This window comes from Gastrolobium bilobum, unplaced genomic scaffold (assembly GCF_033153095.1).
Source record: "Gastrolobium bilobum isolate Gb01-03AN ecotype WA unplaced genomic scaffold, APGP_CSIRO_Gbil_v1 utg32182, whole genome shotgun sequence".
In the NCBI taxonomy this organism is placed as follows: Eukaryota; Viridiplantae; Streptophyta; class Magnoliopsida; order Fabales; family Fabaceae; genus Gastrolobium; species Gastrolobium bilobum.
Window position 1 is genome coordinate 47,345 of NW_026900032.1, and position 22,284 is coordinate 69,628.

The 22,284-nt window shown below is 36.2% G+C and overlaps 1 protein-coding gene across 1 annotated transcript; it reads right to left on the minus strand.

Moving 5' to 3' along the window:
* Window positions 1–15,928: 15,928 nt before the first annotated feature.
* Window positions 15,929–20,025, minus strand: LOC133294942 (uncharacterized). Its single transcript, XM_061493710.1, has 6 exons — window positions 19,888–20,025; window positions 18,025–18,159; window positions 17,394–17,434; window positions 16,672–16,731; window positions 16,531–16,587; window positions 15,929–16,445 (listed from the first exon to the last, which is right to left on the minus strand). Exons 1-6 carry the CDS (start codon window positions 19,937–19,939, stop codon window positions 16,371–16,373), a joined length of 420 nt encoding a protein of 139 aa, XP_061349694.1. The 5' UTR covers window positions 19,940–20,025; the 3' UTR covers window positions 15,929–16,370.
* Window positions 20,026–22,284: the final 2,259 nt, after the last annotated feature.

Here is a 22,284-nt window from a genome sequence, read left to right on the forward strand (position 1 = left end):
ATAAGAATATATATACGTTAGCAGTATAGAGTCCCTGGATTCGGATTCTCTAATGTGAAAATTCACATGACCATGTCATGTGGGGAATCATAACCATACAAAGGTAGATCAATGGTAAAAAAAGGAGGAGAGAGAAAAGATGATAAAATAGGTAGTTATGAAATCATAACCGTTGATTTAGCTTTGTATGGTTGTGATCTTCTCACATGACCATATCATATTTTTTGACAGATAAGATGATCCATTTCCAGAGTCCCTTAATTTCTTAATTGTCTTCAGTTCTCCCGATTACAACAGTAAAAGTGGTGCGTGCTTTCATTTTGAACAAGCCACCATCTTCAAGATGAGTCTTTAAGATCTTATAGAAAAATTTAAATCATTTCAGTTACGTGTTAAAAGTTGGATGACACACAAACTCAAATGCGACACTTGGAAACCAAATTCGATGTTTACCCAAACCAGATTTCTCTTCTTGTGGCTCAAATGCAGCATCTTCACACCACTGTGTTAGCCATGGATGGACGCACAAGGGAGCCTTTGCATCAACAATCTAGACATCAGGCTACCGACATTTCATCATCCTTGAATGTAGGGTTGTGCATGAATCAGGTCAGGTCGGGTCGGGTTTTTGTACCGACTTGACCCAACTTGATTTATAGGTCAAGTATTTCGACCCGACCCAATTTAATTTGATCCAAGTCAGGTCTAACTCGGTTTGAATTTTTTTTTTTGAACTGGTTCAGAACTGGATCAAATCTGACTTGACTTTGTTTTTGAAGTGGTGTGACTTGATTTCAAAATCGGGTCAAATCCGACTGATCCAATTTTGACTTGGTTTCAAAACTTGTTTTTTATTTGATTTTTTTATAGTTATTGATTTTTTAAACTCAAGTAATTTAATTATTTATTTGTTTTAAAATATATAAATTATATAATAAATTTGATATTTGTTGAATAAATACCTATTCTTCAAAAAAATGCTAATATTACTATTCCATGGCACTAATTAGTGGCATGGGTAGCTCATCCTAACTCGTGATTGATATTTGCAATTAGCAATTATCATGATTTTATTGGATCACCAAAAAGCTCCAAATTGATGATAAATTAAAAAAAACAATCCAAACATAAAATTATCCCATAAAATATCAACGTAAGGATTCCATTTACTCAATGTAAAAAATTAAAATTAACAGATATTTACGAACAATTTATATAATATGACTAACTCTTATTTAATCAACACTGGTGTCTGCAATCTATCTCATTTCTTGACTACCCCATAGAATCTTGGAGGCTTATAGCACATAAAATCTTCAGGTAGACAGAACAACTATTATCATATCACATGTTGTATCAAAATCAAAGCCTGTGAATTTGTAATCCCTTCCGAATTCAAAGTCACGGAATCACATATATATTTTCACATTGATCTCCAATCACTCATATAATATGATCTAATTTCCCTCTCTACCGTATCTGTGATAGTACTACTAAAATTTAGAACACACAAGTTATCTTGGCTCGTATTCCAACACCTCAACAAGCTTGTTTTCATTTTTATCGGGAGAAGAGAGAACATAAGCCCCAAATTGCCTTACCGTGATTTTTGGTTTTCTTTTTTTTTCACAAAATAGATCTAGGTCAGGTTTTGGGTTAATGGGTCAATTATTAAAACAGTCAAGTCTAAAACTGACCCAAATATAAGTGGTTCAATATTTAACCCAGTTAAAAAAAAAAGGTATTTATGGGTCAGATCAAGGGCTGCCAGTTTTTTTGCACACCCCTACTTGAATGTTCATCGCTTAGAACCACCTGAACCAAGAGCATTATTGAAGTATATTCGAAGGGAAATTGGTGCTTCAACTCTGCCACCATTTGATTCACTAGGAAAACCAATTTTTGGGGTTATGAACGACCTTGTTTTTTGTGCTATATGCACATCTGTTTCTTGGTCAATGAAGAAGGTCATGGATGATTCACTTCTCAAGAATGTCGTCAATCACTCCAATCTTTTATTTGGATCTCAGACCATTGGTCAATCGTTTGTAGCAAAGATTGTGAGAATGTCCATTTTGCATTTCAAGAGGTACCCAAGTTAAACCTTGTATTATTGAGTAAAATAGCAACTCCCACAGGTATTTTGGTTATAGAAATAGCTACTTCTGGTTGGTCAAAATTTCTTAAGACTATCATAAAGAGGTAGGGAGCAATTGTGTGATATTGCTAGAGAAATCTATTGGGATGTGTTTTGAAACATGGCTTCATTGGCTACCTCCACCACATTGGTACGGCTAAAAAAAAAACTTCACTCCTTTGGACCTTGAGGACAAAGTCCCTTTGTGCAGGGGGAAATAATGTTACGGTTACGTGTATGTACTGTGTTTGATCCTAGGTAGACCGTGAATATTACCGTAAAGGTATGCGCTCAGAGATATTTATGAGAGAGATATCCTATTGGCTCAAGACTAATGTACCAATCATTCCGCACAATCAATGGGCTTATAGCAGAGTTGTGAGTGTGTGCTCAGTGTTTGCAGCAATAGTAATTAGGTTCAAAAGTGTGTACCTGAGAGGCTTCAACCTTTTATTTATAGAAGGGGTTACCTGTAGGTTAAGAGTTCTAATAGGAGTGTGATTCTTTGATCCTTTGTTATCTAGGATATTATTTGGATAAGCCTTATCCTTTATTGGATAAGTTGTTGAGATATGGATCTAGTCCATAAGAGTTTCCCCCTAGCCCTGCAGTTCGAGACCTCGGACTGCTGGGGTGTAGTTTCCTTGTGATGACCTCAGCTATTTTGGAGTCTAGACGGAAGATTTGATGATTCTACCGAGCCCTGTGGCTGGGATTGTCTTTATTCCAAATTTGACCGTGGTTAGACCTTAAAAGGTTCATATGTTAAAGCTCGGATAAATTATATGTTGCCATTGATCATGTGAAGCCGAGCTTTAATATAAGTCGGCTTTATTTATGACCTTTGCATGATTGTTATTTATGAAGGAAAGAGGTCGGGTTAGTGCTTGGGCCTGAAACGACGTCATATCAACGTGATTGTCTGTCCTTTCCAGTTACTTAGCGGTTATACATACCCATGCGGCGCTCAATGATTCATAGTTTGTTCATCATGGGGCGTAAGCTGCCTTAGCTTGATTTTTCTTTATTTTTGGAGCTATTTTATAATCTCTTATTTTTCTTGCAGTTGATATGACGGGCTCCGAACAACTACAAAAAAATTTCTCTTTCATCGAAGGGAAAGTCGGCTGAAGTCGCCACTGTTAGTGAGGCTACAAAGAAGAAACGACGACTTGACCCTATGGGTGGCAGTTCTTTCGCCGAGGTCATCATTTCTCATGTCGTCACTGCCCCCAGATTACTCCGTCTTCACCTCCCCCTCCTCCTCCAAACGCCCCCTTTGGGCATGCTGTGTTTTTGGAGCCTAGGGAATTATGGAAAGCTAGAGTTTCTGATTGTCTGTGGGCTGCCTTGAAACCTCCTCCTCAATTGATGGGAGGTTCACCTCTTATTGTTGACATGCGAGCTATGCTAGCTTAGATGGAAGATAAGTCATTGAAGACGGCTTCCCTGATTCAATCTTTTCATAATCTCCATCAAAGGCTCGACTTGTCAAGTGCTTCCAATTCAGCGCTTTCTAATAAGGTGGATGAGCTTTCTAAACTGAGGGGGGAGCTTTCCATGTCAAAGTCATCTTGGAAGTCAGGGTTCAAGATCGTAGTTACTAGTTGTCCAAAGCCGAGAATGATTTTAAGGCGGCCAACCTTTCTGTAGAGGTCTTTAACAGCAAAAATGAGATCTCCTTAAAGAACCTGGCTGACAAGGAGGCTCAGCTGGAGAAAGCCCAGGTCGACTTCGAGGAAGCTCAGGCAATGGTGGAGAATGCGGTTGTTCAGTCCTTCGAGAATGCTATTGAGCAGGCTCGGGTTTTGAATTTGGGTATCATTACTGAGTGGATGGATGTTTCCTATTGAAGGACGACTTCATTGTTCCTTGGACCCCAGATTCTAGCGCCCCTCCGGAGGAAGGTGAAACCGACATTAATGAAGATGTTCCATCTGTTCCTGCAGGAGTTCCAGCCCCAAATGTCGAATGAAGGGTCGGTATGCAGACTTTGTTTGTATTTTATTTTTGGGGACTTTTTGTCCCCTTTTGGGTTTGTAAGTACATTACATGGTTTTACGGTCTTTAATTTAGATACTCAGTTTTAATATTCTATTGTGGAGTATTTTTGGTCAACATCTCGATTGTATTTTCCAAGGTTTACATTGTTTCGGGATTCGACTCTTTTTGTCGGGGCCTTTTTTTCCCCTTTATAGTGATTAGGTTTAATGCCAAGTTGATCATTTGATCATCTCATGATTTGACCTATCATCTGGATGAGGTTTCACTTTGTTTTGAGATATTAGACTGGGTCTGTTATGGTCAAGGTCTTCTCATCGATACCTATTCGTTTACGCGAATAACAAAGTAATGATAAATTCATCCTTCATTGATAATGATAAACTTTTACATAAAGTGTTGCGTCATAATGAAGGATTTATAGTTTTATCCCTTTCATGTGCCTAAAAAATGGAAAGTATAACGATCGAGGTCATACTCGCCTTATTTGCTTAAAAATGTAAATCCTAGCTATGGACTTCGTAAACAAGCTTTAACTCGGAAGTCTATTTTATTTGCTTAGAAAATGAAAATCCTAACTTTGGATGGCACCTTTGGTTCCTTGATGTAAGATGTAACACCTTGTATATATCCAGTAATGTTACCATATTATCGTATTAAGATGCGCTTAATTAAAAATGCGGAATATCTTTTTCTTTTCAATTATGAAGTCATTATCATTACCAACTTGCTTATTAATCAATTAAAAAAACATCGCCTGTATGCTATTGCAATAAAACAGCTAACTGAATTACCTCATTAATTAAAATAACATAAGTATGTCTCTAGTCACGGAGCTACAACACGTAGACCGGACCAACTAGCAATTTATACAAATCAACTCAAAAGTACTAACAACATGGTGGCATGGACAACTCCCATGCTAACCCCAAATAAGGAAACAAAGCCAACATAAGTCTCAACTCAACAGCAACATAAAGATAAAGGCGGAAAACATAAACAGCATCCAATCCAGTCATGCCAGCATAATATGAACAGCACAAAACATCAACTAAGCTCTGGCCTCCTGCCACTAGAGACATCAGTCCCCATACTACCTGAACCTGAAATAAGCATTCCCCAAACGTGGGGTGAGATCTCTAAACAAGAGGTCTCAGTAAGGCAAGGGGTCCTCAAGGATCTTCCACCCCAAGCTCACTTACATGTGCAATATAAGTTCAAAAGCAGTTTATCATCATCAGTTCTAAAATAGTGCAATGCAGCAGATAATCATGTCATGTGTGTCAATTCTATTCTACTGGCCAGAGAAATGCAGGATTTATATACGTCTAATACCCACACATAGTGCAAGACGCCACTTGCATCCACCCCGGATCATCGTCTTGTATGACGCCACATACTCAGGCTTACCGTCAAGATGGAACAACACATGCATATTAAAAGCCATTACACATAAAACTCAACAGCATTTCAAGTATTCAAAGCATGTAACACAGCATGCATATAATCATACCCCCATGGGACATGGTGGAACCACAACATGGCTAAACCGAGGACACGAAAGCTTACCTTGCAAGCTAACTATCCAAGCCAAAAGTCCGTACAAGCTCAGGACCCACAAACAGCACAATCACAATCTGTTTATATGAGAAATATCATCAATAACCATACTTTAAAGGTTCGTTTCATTATGACAACATTTCCTTATTCAATTACGTCTTTTCTAGATCATAATTATCAAGCACTAAGTCCCTTAATTATAGGTATCACTGTTTCCCAACAGTAACACCAACTTCCTAGGCCATCAAGCCCACATGGGAACTGTCCCACGCACAACAAACTGATTTCTGGTCATTTTCACAGGTGGTAATCGATTACGAGGGGCTGGTAATCGATTACTGCACATGATGATCGATTACCACCAGCATGGTAATCGATTACCACACATGGTAACCGATTACCAATCAAAAGTAATTGATTACCACGCGGGCAGAATAGCATTATGCATATTTTTTCTGCATAATCCGAAGCCAAATTGCCACCCCATGACCCAAGGTCCGATTTTGACCCAAAACAGAAGTTCAATACCACATTTTAGACTTAGATTAACAACCTTAAGCTTGAATGATTAAAGTTAACTCATTTCATAACCAAAAACAAGCCATTATCAAGGAAATTCAAAGGAGAGTTCAAGGTATACCAATAGAGGTTCAAACTCAGCAAAAAAAAAGCTCTTAGAGCTCTGCAACAAGGCTCAAAGATTCTGACTTTGCAAGAGCACGAAAATACAACACAAGGTTGGACCTTTCTCTTCAAAGATGGCTCTTTTAAGCACCAAATGCCATAACCATGGCTTTCCCAAAGAACACTCACCAACTCAGCCCATTAACACCCAAAAACCAGAAGTTAAACTCAGCAAATTAGGATCTTTAACTCACACAAGGCTTGTCCTCACAATACTCAACCATTTTGGTGAAGGAACCATGACCAAAGGTGATCACTTTGGTTAAATAAGTGAAGGAGAAGCTATGGAGTGGAGAAGGGAAGGTGGCAGCTGAAAGGAACCAGAAAAATCACGTAGCACAAATGTAATTCTGACCTAGGGCATTGTGCCAAAAGCTTATATAGGCCCACTTAATTGCTACGCTTAGCATTTTAATCCCAAACTCGGAATTCTTAACCTACTCAATTTTACAAGAATTATCATATTTTTCTTATATTTTTCGGAGTACCTTTCTAGTATGCGCTTTTCATAGCCAGTACCAGTTTCTGGCACCAGTTCTCATTATTTTAACTTGAAACTCGTTTTACAAGTCCTACATGTTATTCTAGTAATTATCATGCACTTATTATAATTTTACAGGATACTTTTTCGGTACGCATTTATACCGACTAGCAGAACCGGTATCTGCACTTTTCGTCAGAAAAACGACTTTCAACATTATTACCCACTTACTATAATTATTAGAGCCTCATAATAATTATTAGGGTCAATTATGGAATTATCTCATTAAACTCATAATTAACTTATTAATTTCCTTAATTAACGATGCAGGTTCTTACATCAGACACTAAGCTTAGTTATAATAAGCCTTCAGCTTGTCCGCGTTCCAAGTCCTCTTGATGGGTTTCTTTGAAAGCGTTTCCAAGATATAAGCCCCCTCTTTTCAGGTTTTCTTTAATCTGGTACGGGTCTTCCCAATTTGCTGCGAGCTTGCCATGTCTGGCATTCTTGTTGCCGACGTCCGCCCTTCTTAATACAAGGTCGCTTATTCTGAAAGATCCAGGTCTGACCTTTTTATTGTACCAAGTTGTTGTGAAACGCTTTGTCGTTATATCTTTATACCAGGCATTTTCATGTTGTTCATCAAGCAAGTCAAGCTCTACAATAGGGCCTTATCATTTTCTTCTTCACATATACTATCCAAGCTTGCTAGCACTAAGAGCCCGGGAAAGCACAGGACCATGATTCAACAGAGCATCCCGGATCCGACTTGCATCATACTAATTACCAGCAGCAAAGATTGGAGGAGGCCCATAGTGGCATACCTAGAAAATGGAATTCTACCTGACGAGGCCTCTGAGGCCAAGAAGCTAGTGAGAAATTCAGTCTGTTACACTATACTTGAAGGGCAACTATACAAGAAAGGGTTTTACACACCCATGCTTAAGTGCCTGGATCCAAATAAGACAGATTACATCCTGACGAGATCCACAAAGGCATTAATGGACACCCCATAAGGGGTGAGTCACTAGCTCGGAAAGCACTTCGAGCAGGATATTATTGGCTGATAATGGAGGCCGATGCTAAGAAGTACGTTAAAAAATGCGATTGGTGTCAGAGACATGCACATGTCCATCACGCTCCCCCAGAAAAAGCTCCAAACTATCATACCTCTTAGAACCTTTCACCGCGGCCGAGGGACAACACCACTGGTTGATAGTTGCCGTGGATTACTTCACAAAGTGGATAGAGGCTGAGCCCCTCATTTAGATCCAGGCACTTAAGTATGGGTGTGTAAAACCCTTTCTTGTATAGCTGCCCTTCAAGTATAGTGTAACAGACCGAATTTCTCACGAGCTTCTTGGCCTCGGAGGCCTCGTTAGGTAGAATTCCTTTTTCTAGGTATGCCACTATGAGCCTCCTCCAATCTTCGCTGCTGGTAATCAGCATGATGTATGTTGGCTCCGGGATGCTCTGTTGAATCATGGCCCTGTGATTTCCCGGGCTCTTAGTGCTAGCAAGCTTGGATAGTACATCTGCCCTACTGTTCTCGTTCCTTGGTATGTAGTGAATTATGGCCTCTTCAAATGCGGCCAACAGTTTCTTTACCCTTCTAAGGTATTTCATAATAAGGGGGCCCTTTGCTTGGTATTTTCCCTCCACTTACGAGGTTATGAGTTGGGAGTTGCTAAGTATCTTTATTCTCTTAGCCCCATTCTCCTTTTCCTGCAGTATTCCGGCAATGTAAGCTCCATATTAGCATGGTTATTTGAGGTAGGGAACTCGAGGTGTGACAAATGCTCTATGGATACTCTATCTGGGCTTTCAACTATAACCCTAGTTTCGCTCCCTTCATGTTTGACGATCCGTCAACATAAGTCGTTTGTTTCTTCCGACTTCCCCTTGGTAGAGGTCAGTTCGAGCGCAAAGTCGGCCAGAGCTTGTGACTTAATTGAGTACCAAGGTTCGTAGGAAATATCGAACTCTGAGAGCTCTACTGCCCAATTTATCTTCCTTCCTGCTAGATCTGTCTTATGTAATATTTGTCTTATGGGCTGGTTCGTTCTAACAACCACAGGATGCCCTTGGAAGTAAGGGCGGAGCCTTCTCGCTGTAGTAAGCAAAGTGAATGCCACATTTTCCAACTTTTGGTATCTTAGCTCAGGTCTTTGCAAAGTCCTCCCTACGAAGTATATAGGTTGTTGCCTCTTGGCTGTCTCTCTTAAAAGGCAGTGTTGACCGCCTCTTCACCCACTGAGAGGTACAAGATTAATGTCTGTCTGGGTTCAAGCTTTGATAGTACTGGCAGGGTTGTGAGACATTTCTTTATCTATTTGAACGCCCTTTTACACTCTTCTCCCCATCCAAATCTGGCCTCCTTTTTCAGAAGTTTGAAGAAAGGGAGAGATTTTTTTGCTGACCTCGGCAAAAATCTTGTTAGGGCGGCTAGCCAACCCGTCAGCTGTTGAATTTACCTTTTATTATGGGCTCCTTTATTTCCAGGACAGCTCTACACTTGTCGGGGTTAACTTTGATTCCCCTGTTTGTAAGCATGAAGCCCATAAACATACCTGCTGGTACCCCAAACGCACATTTGGCCTGGTCCAATCTAATGCCCCGAGATCTTAGTTGTTCAAATGTTTCTTTCAAGTAGACTATATGATCTTCAGCTCGGATTGATTTTACGATCATTTCGTCAATATAAACTTCCAATTTGATTTTGGAAGACTCGACTCATTATTCTCTGGTATGTTGCCCCGACATTTTTGAAACCAAAAGGCATGACATTGTAACAAAATTTCCCATTCTCATAGATGAAGGCAGTCTTCTCATGATCCTTAGGGTGTAGTGAAATTTGGTTATACCCGGAATAAGCATCCATAAAAGGCAGTAGTTGAAAACCTGAAGAGTTATCAACTAGCTGATCTATATTGGGCAAAGGATATGAATCCTTTAGGCGGACCTTATTGAGGTCGCTGTAGTCAATGCATATTCTTCACTTCCCACTGGGCTTCTTGACCATTATGATATTGAAGGCCATGTGGTGTATTGTATTTTCTCTAATGAAATCGGCATCCAACAACTCGTCCACATGCTCACTCAAGGCTTAACGTCGGTCAGGACCTATATTTCTTTTCTTCTGTGATATTTGTTTAGATCCAAGATACATGGAAAGCCTGTGGCAGCAAAAGATGGGATCTATCTATGGTATCTCGGATGCCTTCCAGGCAAACACAATTTCCTTCAAGAATGAGACGAGTTGTTTTCTTGTTTCGGCTTTCAGGTTCTTGCCGACCTTGGTATGACGTTTGTCGTCTTCTCCCATTTTGACGACTTCTAACTCTCTTTGAGGTTTTGGTCTCGGAGTTTGCAACTCCTCCCTCATATCCAGTTCGACCATATTAATTTGGTTGCCGCAAGGATATACAGACTCTGGTTTGGCTGAGACTCTCTCTTCTTCTCTGATCCTTGGGGGGAGGATAGGCCTCCCTGAGATACCTTGAGCGTTTCATAATAACACTCTCTAGCTTCTTTTTGATCTCTTCTAATAGTGACGACCTCATTCTTAAACCCCCACCATTTTCAAAGCTTGATGCTTTGTGGAGACAATCATGCCCCGTATAAGAATTGTAGGTTGGCCTATTATTACATTATAAGACGAGGTTGGATCTACCACAATAAAGCAGACTCTACCAGCTCGGAATGCTTTCTTTGTTCCCAATGTGAGTTTTAAATCAATGTACCCTTTGGGGGGAATGCTCTCCGTTAAATCCTACTAACTCGGTTATGCATGGATTTAAATCTTATTTGTCCAAATTCATCTTTTGGAAGGCATTTTAAAAGATAATGTGAACTGAACTTCCTGGGTCTACAAACATTCTTCTAACTCCGCAGTTAACCAGCATCCCAGTGATTACCAGGTCGTCAGTGTGGCCAGGGACAACCTTCTCCAAGTCTTCCTTAGTAAAGAATAACCTTGGGGGGTTAGACTTCCCCCATTTTTCCTTGAAAACAGGTCTATCTCATATTGACATAACCTCTTTGAGGTATTTCCTCCTGGCACTAGCAGTATCACCGCCGCCTTCGAGTGCTCCACTTATTACGTTGCATTCGTACTCGGCATTTTGATATTTGTCAGCTTTAGTCTCGACCTTTTGCTTTTGCCAATGTGATCTTTATCTCTGGTGCTCCTGTCTTCCCTTTCTTGCTACGACTTTGCTGTTTGCGCTTGTTATTTTTCTTTCCTTGAGTGCAGATGAAGTATTGCTTCAACTTCCCCTCTCTAATGTGCTTTTCAATAACGTCTCAGAGGTCCCAACATTCACCCGTAGTATGACCATCACCATCATGGAAGGCACAATATCTGGTTTGATCCAGCCGCCCTTGTTCTTGATGGGCCTAGGTCTTTCAACATTACGCAACTCGATTTGGGCAACCTCCACCAGTATTGGATTGCCGAGATCCTGGAGGTGGTCAATCGCAGACTGATGTTGTGGCAGGGGTTGAGTATTGCCTGTTGTTCCACGCGTGTTTGTCATCGTGGAGTGGGAATTGAAATTTACGGTTTTCCACAGACTGTGCCAATGTTTGATCCTAGGTATACCGTGAATATTATCGTAAAGGTATGCACTAAGAGATATTTGTGAGAGAGATCCAATTGGCACAAGACTAATGTACCAATAACTGCGCACAATCAATAGGCTTATAGCCGAGTTGTGGGTGTGTGCTCAGTGTTGGCAGTAATAGTAATTAGGTTCAAAAGTGTGTACCTGGGAGGCTTCAACCCTTTATTTATAGAAAGTGTTACCTGTAGGTTTAGAGTCCTAATAGAAGTGTGATTCCTTAATCCTTTGTTATTTGGGATATTATTTGGATAAGCCTTATCCTTTATTGGATAAGTTGTTGAAATATGGATCCAGTCCATAACATATTGTTAATATGTTACTTGTATCATTAAAAAGGTTATTAGTAATGCAGTTGGTTTAAATGTAAGTAATAGGGAATGCATATATAGTATAAATAAGAAACCCGATGTCAAAGCAAGTCAGTAATGAATAATCTCAAGTTTCCTTGATTTCTTCTTAATTCTCTTTTCTTCTTCGGGTTACAATCCTAACAGTAAATATGTGAGTAGTATTATTTTGAAGGGAATAACATTTCTGCATCTGTGGTAGAAAAAAAAATCTACCACAGAGAGTAAATCAAGAGTGGGTCCATCTTTTAATCGGTTTTTCTCTCCTTATGAATTTCTCTTTCCTTGATTTACTCTCTGTGGCAGAATTTTTTTCTGCGCAAAAATGTTATTCCCTATTTTTAATTAATCTTGGATGATCTTATACTAGTTTGAAATATTTCACAACCCTCAAAACAAGAGAAAAAAAATTATTTTTTTGCCATTTTCATGTTACAAAATGCTCATCGGTTGAATATTATATTTAACTGGTTGAAGGGAAATTTGATAAATATTATTTCAATTAGAAACTCGTGTTGAATTTCCCCTACAAATACACCTAAGAATTTCTTGGAAAGAGAACGTGTTACTTGACTGCTGAAAGCTATTGTAATTTAATGTTTTGCTTTATATTTAAGGGGACGGTTATAGTTACCACCAGGTAAGCTTACCACCCTTACAATCAATCTCATTACCGTTAAATTAGAATTAAATCTAACGGTTCATAATTATCCCTTATAATCCAAATTTTTACTCTTTCATCCTCTCCCCCTCTCTTGTTCTCTCTCTAGGTTTGCGATCTGCACATCTCTCTATAGATTCGGCAATCACCTCTCTCATACTCTCTTCATCGTTACAACGCTTGGATCTTCAGTTTCAGCAAAAATATCTCATCAAAGCGAATAATCGGACACATGAATTAATTCTTTCCATTATCACTGTATAGGTTTGAGAAATCACAATTCTTTTGAAACAATTTCTTTGCTTTCCCCTGGCTACTTGATGAATATGTGTGCTTAAAACATGCAAAAAAATTATGTCGTTCATAATTTCCCAGCTAAAAGTTTTCGGAAACCAAAGAGGCAACCCAAATTTGAATCAATTTGTCATACGACGAAAGATTGCAATGACGTAACATTAAGTTTCAAACTAATGTTTTCCTATCAAACACTAATAACAGGATCATTAAAGTCAGACATTTGAGTAATTTTAGTAATCCAATTTTTTTTTTTTTTTTATATTTATCTGCAATTTTTCAGTAACACCATCAACATATCAATCAGACACTTGAGCTTCCCCAAACCTAGAGAGAGATATGCAGATCGGAAATCTAGAAAGAGAGAGGGAGGGGATGGGAAAGTAAAAATTAGTATTATAAGGGGATAATTATGAACCGTTAGATTTAATTCTAATCTAATTGTGATAAAGTTGATTGTAAGGGTAGTAAACTTACCTGGTGGTAAGTAGGGGTGAAACTGGGTCGGGCCGACCTACAGGGGCCTACGGCTCGGCCTACGTCAGGCCAGACCTGACCTAGTATATTTCGTAAAATAGACCGGACTTAGACCTTGAAAAAGCTTGTTTAATAAAAAGGCCGTAGGCCCACTTTCACAAGGTCTGGCCTATAAGCCTACAGGCCAGCCTATATTGTACTATTTATTTTAAATAAAATAAAATAGAGTAAATATGCCTTGAAGAAAAAATAATAGATATAAATTTAATCAATTGTAATTATTTATAACTTAATTATATTCGATTATATTTTAATAGAAATCTGACTTTATTTCTAATATAGGAGGAACCAACATCTCAACATGTTAGATTGTGTATATGAATATATTGAAGGTTTTTGGGAGAAGTTATACTTACTACAAGCATCATGATGTGTTTGTTGGATTCATGTAGTTATTTTAATTTACATAATATTGATTTGTTTGTTGGACCTGATGAAATATATATTATTTAGTTTGAGCATTTTGCTTTTGAAAATGACTTAAATGCGAATTGTATGAGTTTTGTTGTGATTCATGATTCTGTTTGGACGTTGAAATTGTGATTTTTGGTTTAGCAACAGAATTTGAGTGTTTTGTAAAGTTGATTCATGATTTTGCTTGAAAGTTAAAAATTAACAGGCTAATGGGTTAGGCCAAGCCATTTGTTTTTTTTATAAACGGGCCAAATTAGGCTAACAATTAGACTCGTACTATGCTTGGGTCAGGCCAATTTAAAATTTTTTGGCGTAGGCTTGGGTTTTCGGGGTAAAGCTTGGCCCAGCCCAGCCCACTTTCACTCCTAGTGGTAAGTATAACTGTCCCCTATATTTAAATAAGTTTTATCGCTTCTCCTCTTATATCATCCAACCTTAAAACTATGTGATTTCGAAGGTCAAGCGAATTAATGAGTGATGTTTTAATAAAATTAATAGGGAAAACTTTATTTTCACCCATTGTGATTTTGTGATTTATCATTTGACCCCCGTGGTTTTAAATTTATCACTTAGACCCAATGTGCTGAAATAATTTATCATTTAACCCCCTATGGTTTCAAATTTTTACTTAGACCCCTTGTGATTACAAAAAATTTCACTTAAACCCCTTGTGGTTTAAAAAATAAACATTTTAAAAATATATTTAAAATAAATTTTCTCTCTTTTTTATTTTATATCCTCATGTAATGCATTTAGGGTTTGGAAAATATTTTAAGTTATTTATTTTGAAATTAATTTAGAAATTATCTTAATTTTTTTATTTTAAAAATATATTTGAAATTAAAACTATTATTTAAGATGAAATTAAAAAAAATATTATTTATGATAAATTAAATATGTACTATCAAAATAAGATATTTACTTTCTTTAAATAGATAAAATAAAAATATTTGATTTGAATTTATTTTCTTGATAAAAATAAGTGAATTTTTTTAGAATTTATTTTTATTTTTTAAACCTTAAATGCTTTAGGCGAGGATATAAAATAAAAAAGAGAGAAAATTTCTTTTTTAAAATTTTTATTTTTAAACAACAAGAGATCTAAGTGAAAATATTTTTAACCACAAGAAGTCTAAGTGAAAATATGAAACCAAGAGGGGTTAAATGATAAATTATTTAAGCATAATGAGTCTAAGTGATAAGTTTAAAACCACGGGTGATCAAATGATAAATCACAAAATCACAATGAGTGAAAATGAAATTTTCCCTATTTAATATAATAAAAAACAAAATTACTGAAACACCCCGTTAATTACCTACCAGTGTGTTTTTGGCGCCTCTGGCATTCTGTTTTCGATATGCAGAAAAACCGGCCAGACAATTAAAAACAAAATTGACACTGCATTGCAACTACATTCTAATTCAACATCGTACAGTACCATTATCCAATCATCCGCACAGCTACAATCTTCACAAAAATACAGAGACACAGACAGTAAACACAAATAAAAAGGAATCTTGATAAGTAATCCATTCCAGGCACATCAATTTCCAATAAGAACAAAATTTATTCTGCATCCAGAATAATGTTTAGAATAAAAGAGAAGAGAGTTGCACCCAATGTCCCAAGCCAAAGAAAAAAAGGGGCAAGTTCACACTTCTCAACCCTACGCGAAAAAAGAAATCCTCATCTTATAAACAAAATCCCCGTCAATTTGCTGAACCCTTCTTTTAGGAACAAAAGTTATTAGAAACACTCTTTTTAATATATATCTACTGCCAATTAGGGGTAAAATTCACAGAGTTGAGCAGAAGAACAGGATAAATAAAAAAGGGGAGACAAGTACTCATATAGCTTACTGATTAGGTAAAAATATATGATTCATATTTTAGTCTAGGATAACTGATATAATAGGGTTTGTGTTATCAATACCTTAAAGGACAATCGACACAAGCCAGTGTTTCATATAGCTGGGTTTAAGAAAGGAATAAACAAACAAGCTGTTTTCGGATTCAAACTTTGATCAACCATACCTGAGCCTAAAGTACTCAAATTTAAGAGATTCCAAATTAAGATCAAATTTGAGACTAATTACGAAAATCTTCTAAGAACGACATAAATAACAAAACAAACATACACAAACTCAGGTAGAACGACATCAGATAGAGAAAATAAAACAAGCACAACATTAATATGAATTTAAGGGAATTAACATCAACACACAAACTTGTAGATAAATGAGCACACTACTGGTTTACTAACACCAGACTGCCATACTTGAGTAATGCAGGAAAATTAATTGAAATTTGAGAGGGGAGGAGGGGGGGGAATTAAAAGTTAGTGTCTGTACATCAAGCAACTAATAGGCCCGCTAGCAGATGTACTGTAGATTTTAAAAAAACCATTTTTTCTATGTTTCTTTCAGTGCTCAGTATTCTAGAAATTTTGAATCTTCGAGACATCTTTCATTATACAAACTATAAAGAAACCAAACTTCAACTCCACAACTTGCACTTGCACAGACAATGCTCTCTCTCGCTATCAAGGTTTGGTAGAAAATATGGGGCAGGTATCAGCAAAGGAAAAAAAAAACTAAGTGCAGGGAATCCATTCATACACGGTACCAGCTTAATTCTCTTGAAACTGATGAGCACAGCGGGTGCATGTGTAGAAAGTAGTTTGCCCTTCATCGGCTGATCTCATCTGAAATTAGAGATTCAAATCCATAAATTTGGACAACTAAATGAGAATTAAATTGGTGAATCTTCAGTACAAAGTCTAATAATACCTGTCTAGTATAATAGTTAGCTTCATCATGGCCACATTTTTCACATTTTTTGTTAACCTGTCAAGAAACAATAACATTAAAACATGCAAATATCTGCTTAAATATCATGCCATTAATAGTTATTTCAGGATGCATTATTACCTTAGACAATTGCACTTTCTGTTCATCAATTATATTGATTCCAAGCTCTCTTCTGATATCCTGCCAACCACAAGCATACATAAGGAATATCTGCCAATACTCTATATAAAGTGAATATGTTCATGCTTAGGATGACATTACAAATTTTGCTATATTGACATCAAATCCTAGGTCCAGATTTCAAAAAGGCTAAAATATTTTATACTCTTGCAGTGATGGTCTTCTCACCAATTCCCAACCAGACTGAGATTAAATCAAGGTATCTAAACCCTTCATTTACTTGCATATACCCAAAAAATTTAAAAGATATATATAAAAAAATAAACCTATCATTATAAAATATTTTATACTCCTGAAGCAGCGGTATTCTTACCAATTCCCACCCAGACTCGGAGTAAATCAAGGTATCTAAACCTTTCATTTACTTGCATATACCAAAAAACTAAAAAGATATATATAAAAAAATAAACCTATCAGTTTATCATGGATTTGTGATTCATATGTGTCAAAGTCATATTGGATGTGGACATATTCAATTTTCTTTAAATACGCTGGACGTTGAACATATACACCCTCTACCCAAACCTCCACTCTACCAACCATAAGAGCTATAAGCCCAAGGGGAGGAACACTTCCATATAATGCATCATATTTTACGCTATAGAAATAATATATTTAAACAAATCAATAAAAATATGACCTGTTGCTAATCTGAAGCATACCTCAGCAGAAATCGTGTAACTTATTTCCTTTCCCTTAATATCTAAAAATAAGGACATTCAGTTAGGATGCATAAAACATCAACAGAAGAAAGTTATATTTATAGCATTTCTAATTACAAAAGGTACAAGTTCACTAGAGCTCAATAAACCCATACACAATAAAAATTACAATAAATATGCAAGCACAGTAACAGACACATTCTCGCACCCATCACTCTAGAAGTTGGTTCTGCAAATTCCACTCCATGTCTTCCAAAGTCTGATGGATGAATCATGAATTAACCTTCATGTAATGTATCTTTATTTTGAGAGCCTCACATAGGACACAGAAAGCAACACAATGCTGTTACTTACACCACTACACCAATGGAATACTAGCAAAATATCAAAATAAATATATAAATATTACGTCATATTTTTATTATTAACATAAAAACACCATAGCAGGCATCTTGTAAAATCAAAAGCAATAAAAAGCAGAGACATTTTACCAAACACATCCCTGCACACCCAATTTTCTTTTTCATTTATACTGTGTAGCCTATTTGTCACCAACTAGAAATTTAGGTAAATTATTTCAAAAGCAAACAATAGGAGCAAAAAACCAAAAAACAAAATTAAGGGTTTTTACCTTTTATGTTTCGCCTAGTTTTGCACAAGGGGCACTCTGCGTACTCAATTGAAGGGACTGTGAGCATTGTCCCGCACAAATGACAGAACGAGAAATCACGCCCGCGAGAATAAGCCATCCCACGAACAAATTTAACTGAAACAAGTGAAATATCATACAGTGATGTATTGTATCATGTCGTTAGATAGGGTGAAAATATTTGGGTGACATAATGAAGTATCAGTGGTAACTGAAAATGCACTATTAAGAGCTCAGAATTAGAGGCGCTAGTTTGAAGCGTGAAGTGAGTGTAGAAAGATGAAGCTAAATGCAAAACCCTACACCAACACTAATGTGGACAACAACTCACTAATATCTCTACACGGTTTTGCACTAATAGGCTTAATAAGCATTTATTTTTAGTTCCATATACATTAAGATTAAGGGTGAGAAAAGGATGAGTATTGAGGATGGTTGAGATTCTTTTATGACCTCATGTCACATTAGAGGGTCTATTCCTTGGATCCTCATTGTCTCTCATGTGAAAAATAACAATCATTCATTGTGTTATCAATCACAATTTTAATGGTCATCTTAATTGCAGACCGTTGATTTATTGATGAATGAATAAGATTTTTCATATGATATGATAATGTTAAAAAGTGACATGAAAGGATAGATTGACATCCCATGTAGTCGTCTTCTTTCATGCTTTATAATGACTAGTGGTTCTTTCATTCAACTGCAGTAGCATTTTTAAATTTAAAAAAAAAAATGATTAAAAAATCTAAAATATAAAAATATATTAATTCAGATAAAATCTGAAAAATATGCATAGAACCATGACTGCTGCCAAAACAAACATAATTCGAAAATGAGGTTCAGCATGTGACTTTATACATATAACCACCTAACCAAATCAACTCTAGCACAGCTCAAATACATGAAAGAAACATACTAGTAACTTAAACAAAGGAATTCCCAAATTTAAGAGCAATTTTACAATAGCTTCCATGACATACATGTTGACATATCAAAAAATCCAAGACTTCATGCCATAATTTCTCAAAAGAAAAAAAAAATTCAGCAAGCAGCAAATTGGTACAAGATACTCAAAGAGGAGTTCCCGTAGATGATTTATGAATCCTTATTAAAAAAAAAATGGACCTCAGCCAAAAAGAAAAAGAGCAAGTAGGCTAGAAATCAGCATAAGCTCTAAAGTAAAATTTTAACATTATCGTATTTGCCTGTTTGGCACACTTTGACAACCATAAAAGAACATAAATAAAAAACAATCTCAAAACCAATCACCCTTTATCAAGTAGCCATCAAAGAGTCTTTCCATTCAGGAATTATATCAAACAACTTGTAAGCAATTGACCATATACCAATGAATGGACTATATCAAACAACTTGTAGTCATAAATCAGCTCTCCGCCTCTCCCAAGAGCTTAAACAGTTAGGGTGAACTGTTAAGGCACAAGTACAGTTTTATTATATCTCTAACAGTAACCAAAATGCCAGGCCTCTCACATAACTCTAGAATAGTATATTCTTCCAGTAAACTTGACTTTAAAGCCTTAACATTCAGGTTCAAGCACAACGGCAATCGTCAATCACATATGAAGAAGTTTATATGAAACATGCGACTCATCAACACTCAATAACCAAAGAGGCGTGTGTTCAGTCTCAGGAAAACCAAGTCAAGCACAAAAATGGAAGAGGAACTATGCATATTTACCAATAAACCCTAACAGGGGGAAAAAGACGAGCGAGTGCCCTTTAGTATTTGTCAGAGCGTGTTTTCTTCAAATACCGGATTTGGATTAGTTCAAAGGAATTTAGGAGAGAGAATTTAAGGTTCTAAAGAAGAAGAATACTGACCTGGATTCAGAGTCACCGCCACCGACGATTCGCCGCAGGTGTATCCAAGCATGAACAAGACACCGCCACTGACGGCGGCTAGAGTTTGGTGTTGGAGAGTTTAATGTGTCTCCTATTCAGGGTTTAAAAAAACCTTTTGTTATTGTAAGTACAATAAATTATTGTTCCTTTTGAATAGATAAATAGTTAAGGACATCATGTTAAGTGAGCTATTTTAACTATAACAATAATATTGTAACAAACCAAATCATAACCGTTGATTTCTGTGCATCGAACGGTTGAGATTTATTGAAAATTAAAAATTAATTAATGAGTGAGACCTAATAAATCTTAACCGTTAGATGTAGAAAATCAATGGTTGATTGGCACTCCTGTAGGCTCATCTTGCATACAAATTCTGGGGGTCCCAGGTCCTGCATCCACCAAGAACATTTCTTCCCCTAAGCGTAAAACTTCAGATTGTAAGGCCTTTCCACTACATAAGAATAAACTTGAATTAGATCTTGGAAATGATCGACTCAAATAGATGCTCATCATAAGCTTTTTTTTCCTCCTCTTGCTGTTCTATTGATCAGAAGCATCCAACAGCGCCACGACAACCAAGTTATGTTACTACTATATTATTATCAATCAATTTCACTATTAGATCGATTATGTTGATCCAACGGTTATATTTATTTTCATCTTTGTATGATTATGATTTCTCATATTTAAAGTGAAAGCATTAAATATGAAAAATCATAATCATACAAAGGTGAAAATAAATATAAAATATTAAATTTGAGAAATCATGACCATACAAAGATGAAAATAAATATAACCGTTATATCAACATAATCGATCTAACGGTGAGATTGGTTAGTAGTAACATGATAATAACACAACTTGATTATTACAATGTCCTTCCTCATCTTAATATTAAGAAAATAATACACTCGGGAAATAGGAATACACAAACATATTATAATTTTGCTTTTGTTATAACTAGGGGATGTCCAGAAAACTGTGAGGAACTCAATTAATCCAAGTCGGTATCAGAACAACTAGGAGTGTTAACGGGCCGAGCCGAGCTGAGCTTTGGTCTTAAAAGGCTAAGTCTGTGTTTAAATGTGTCGGCCTTACCAAGCCTGTTACTTGTTATGAATATTATTATCGGCGTGTGGCCTGCCTTATTTACAAAAAATAAAAGCCTGATTTAATCTGTTAAAAAAATAAGACAACAAAAATTTATCCAAACAGAATATACAATCAACAACACTAGTAATTCCATAAATATTCATAAATTCAATGTATATCCAAACAGCATAATATAGAACAAAATCATTCAAAAAGTCTGTTTAACTAATAAAATAGGGGTGAAATGGATTGAGAGGAGAGAGAGGGATATTACAAATAGTATAAAAAATATAAATAAAAATAAAAATTAATATATTAGGCCAGCTTGAGAGGCTCCAAAGCCGAGCTTTTGAATTTGAGTCTGAGGCCTTTTTACTAAACGAGCTTTTATAAAAGTCCAAGCCTGGTTCCAACAACCAATATTAGGCATGTAAGCTCAGGCCTTCACGAGCCGAGCCAAAGACCCCTGGCTCGTTTATCACCCCTAAGAACAACTATATACTAGTATTTTTAAATTTAAATAAAACTAAAAAAGTTAATCAAACAAATATTTTAAAATATAAAAATCATTTGACCTATGTTGTATTTCTAAAAAATACTTTAAGAAGTTAATTATAGTTTAGATGGACATCCAAGACAAAAGGTAAGGATGCGCATGGTGAACCGAACTATTATTAGGGGAAGGATATTGTAACAATCAACTAGTATTACTATAAATTAATTTTACCGTTAAATCGATTATATTGATCTAACGATTATATTTATTTTCATCTTTGTAGGGTTATGATTTTCCATATTTAATACTTTATATTTATTTTCACCTTTGTATGGTTATGATTTCTCATATTTAATGCTTTCACATTAAATATAGGAAATCATGATCATATAAAGGTGGAAATAAATATAACCATTGGATGAACATAATTGATCTAACGGTGAAATTAATTAGTAGTAACACTAATTGGTAGTAACACTAATTGGTTGTTACAATATCATATCCTTTGTTATTATTATTATTGTTATTTTTTGAATCGAATCGAACTATTTAAATCGAATCGAGCTGATTTATCTAATATGAATCAGTTTTATTTTTTCTAAATCAATTCAGAATTAGTTCATATTTCTAAATTAGTTCATGATTTTAAATTAATTCATAATTTATTACCAGTTCAAAACTAGTTCAGATATGTAAATCGATTCTTTTGGTTCGGCATGAGTTTTTTAAACTGGTTCATAAAACTTGTTCTAATTCTTAAAATTGGTTCAGAAAAATATAATTGG

Excerpts from the sequence above, each read along its gene's own strand:
- LOC133294942 (XM_061493710.1), bottom strand. The coding sequence starts at position 19,939 with ATGCTTGGATACACCTGCGGCGAATCGTCGGTGGCGGTGACTCTGAAT. Across the intron at positions 17,435-18,024 it reads AACTAGGCGAAACATAAAAG|ATATTAAGGGAAAGGAAATA; the intron begins GTAAAAACCCTT and ends CCTTATTTTTAG. Across the intron at positions 16,446-16,530 it reads CTAACTATTATACTAGACAG|ATGAGATCAGCCGATGAAGG; the intron begins GTATTATTAGAC and ends CTCTAATTTCAG.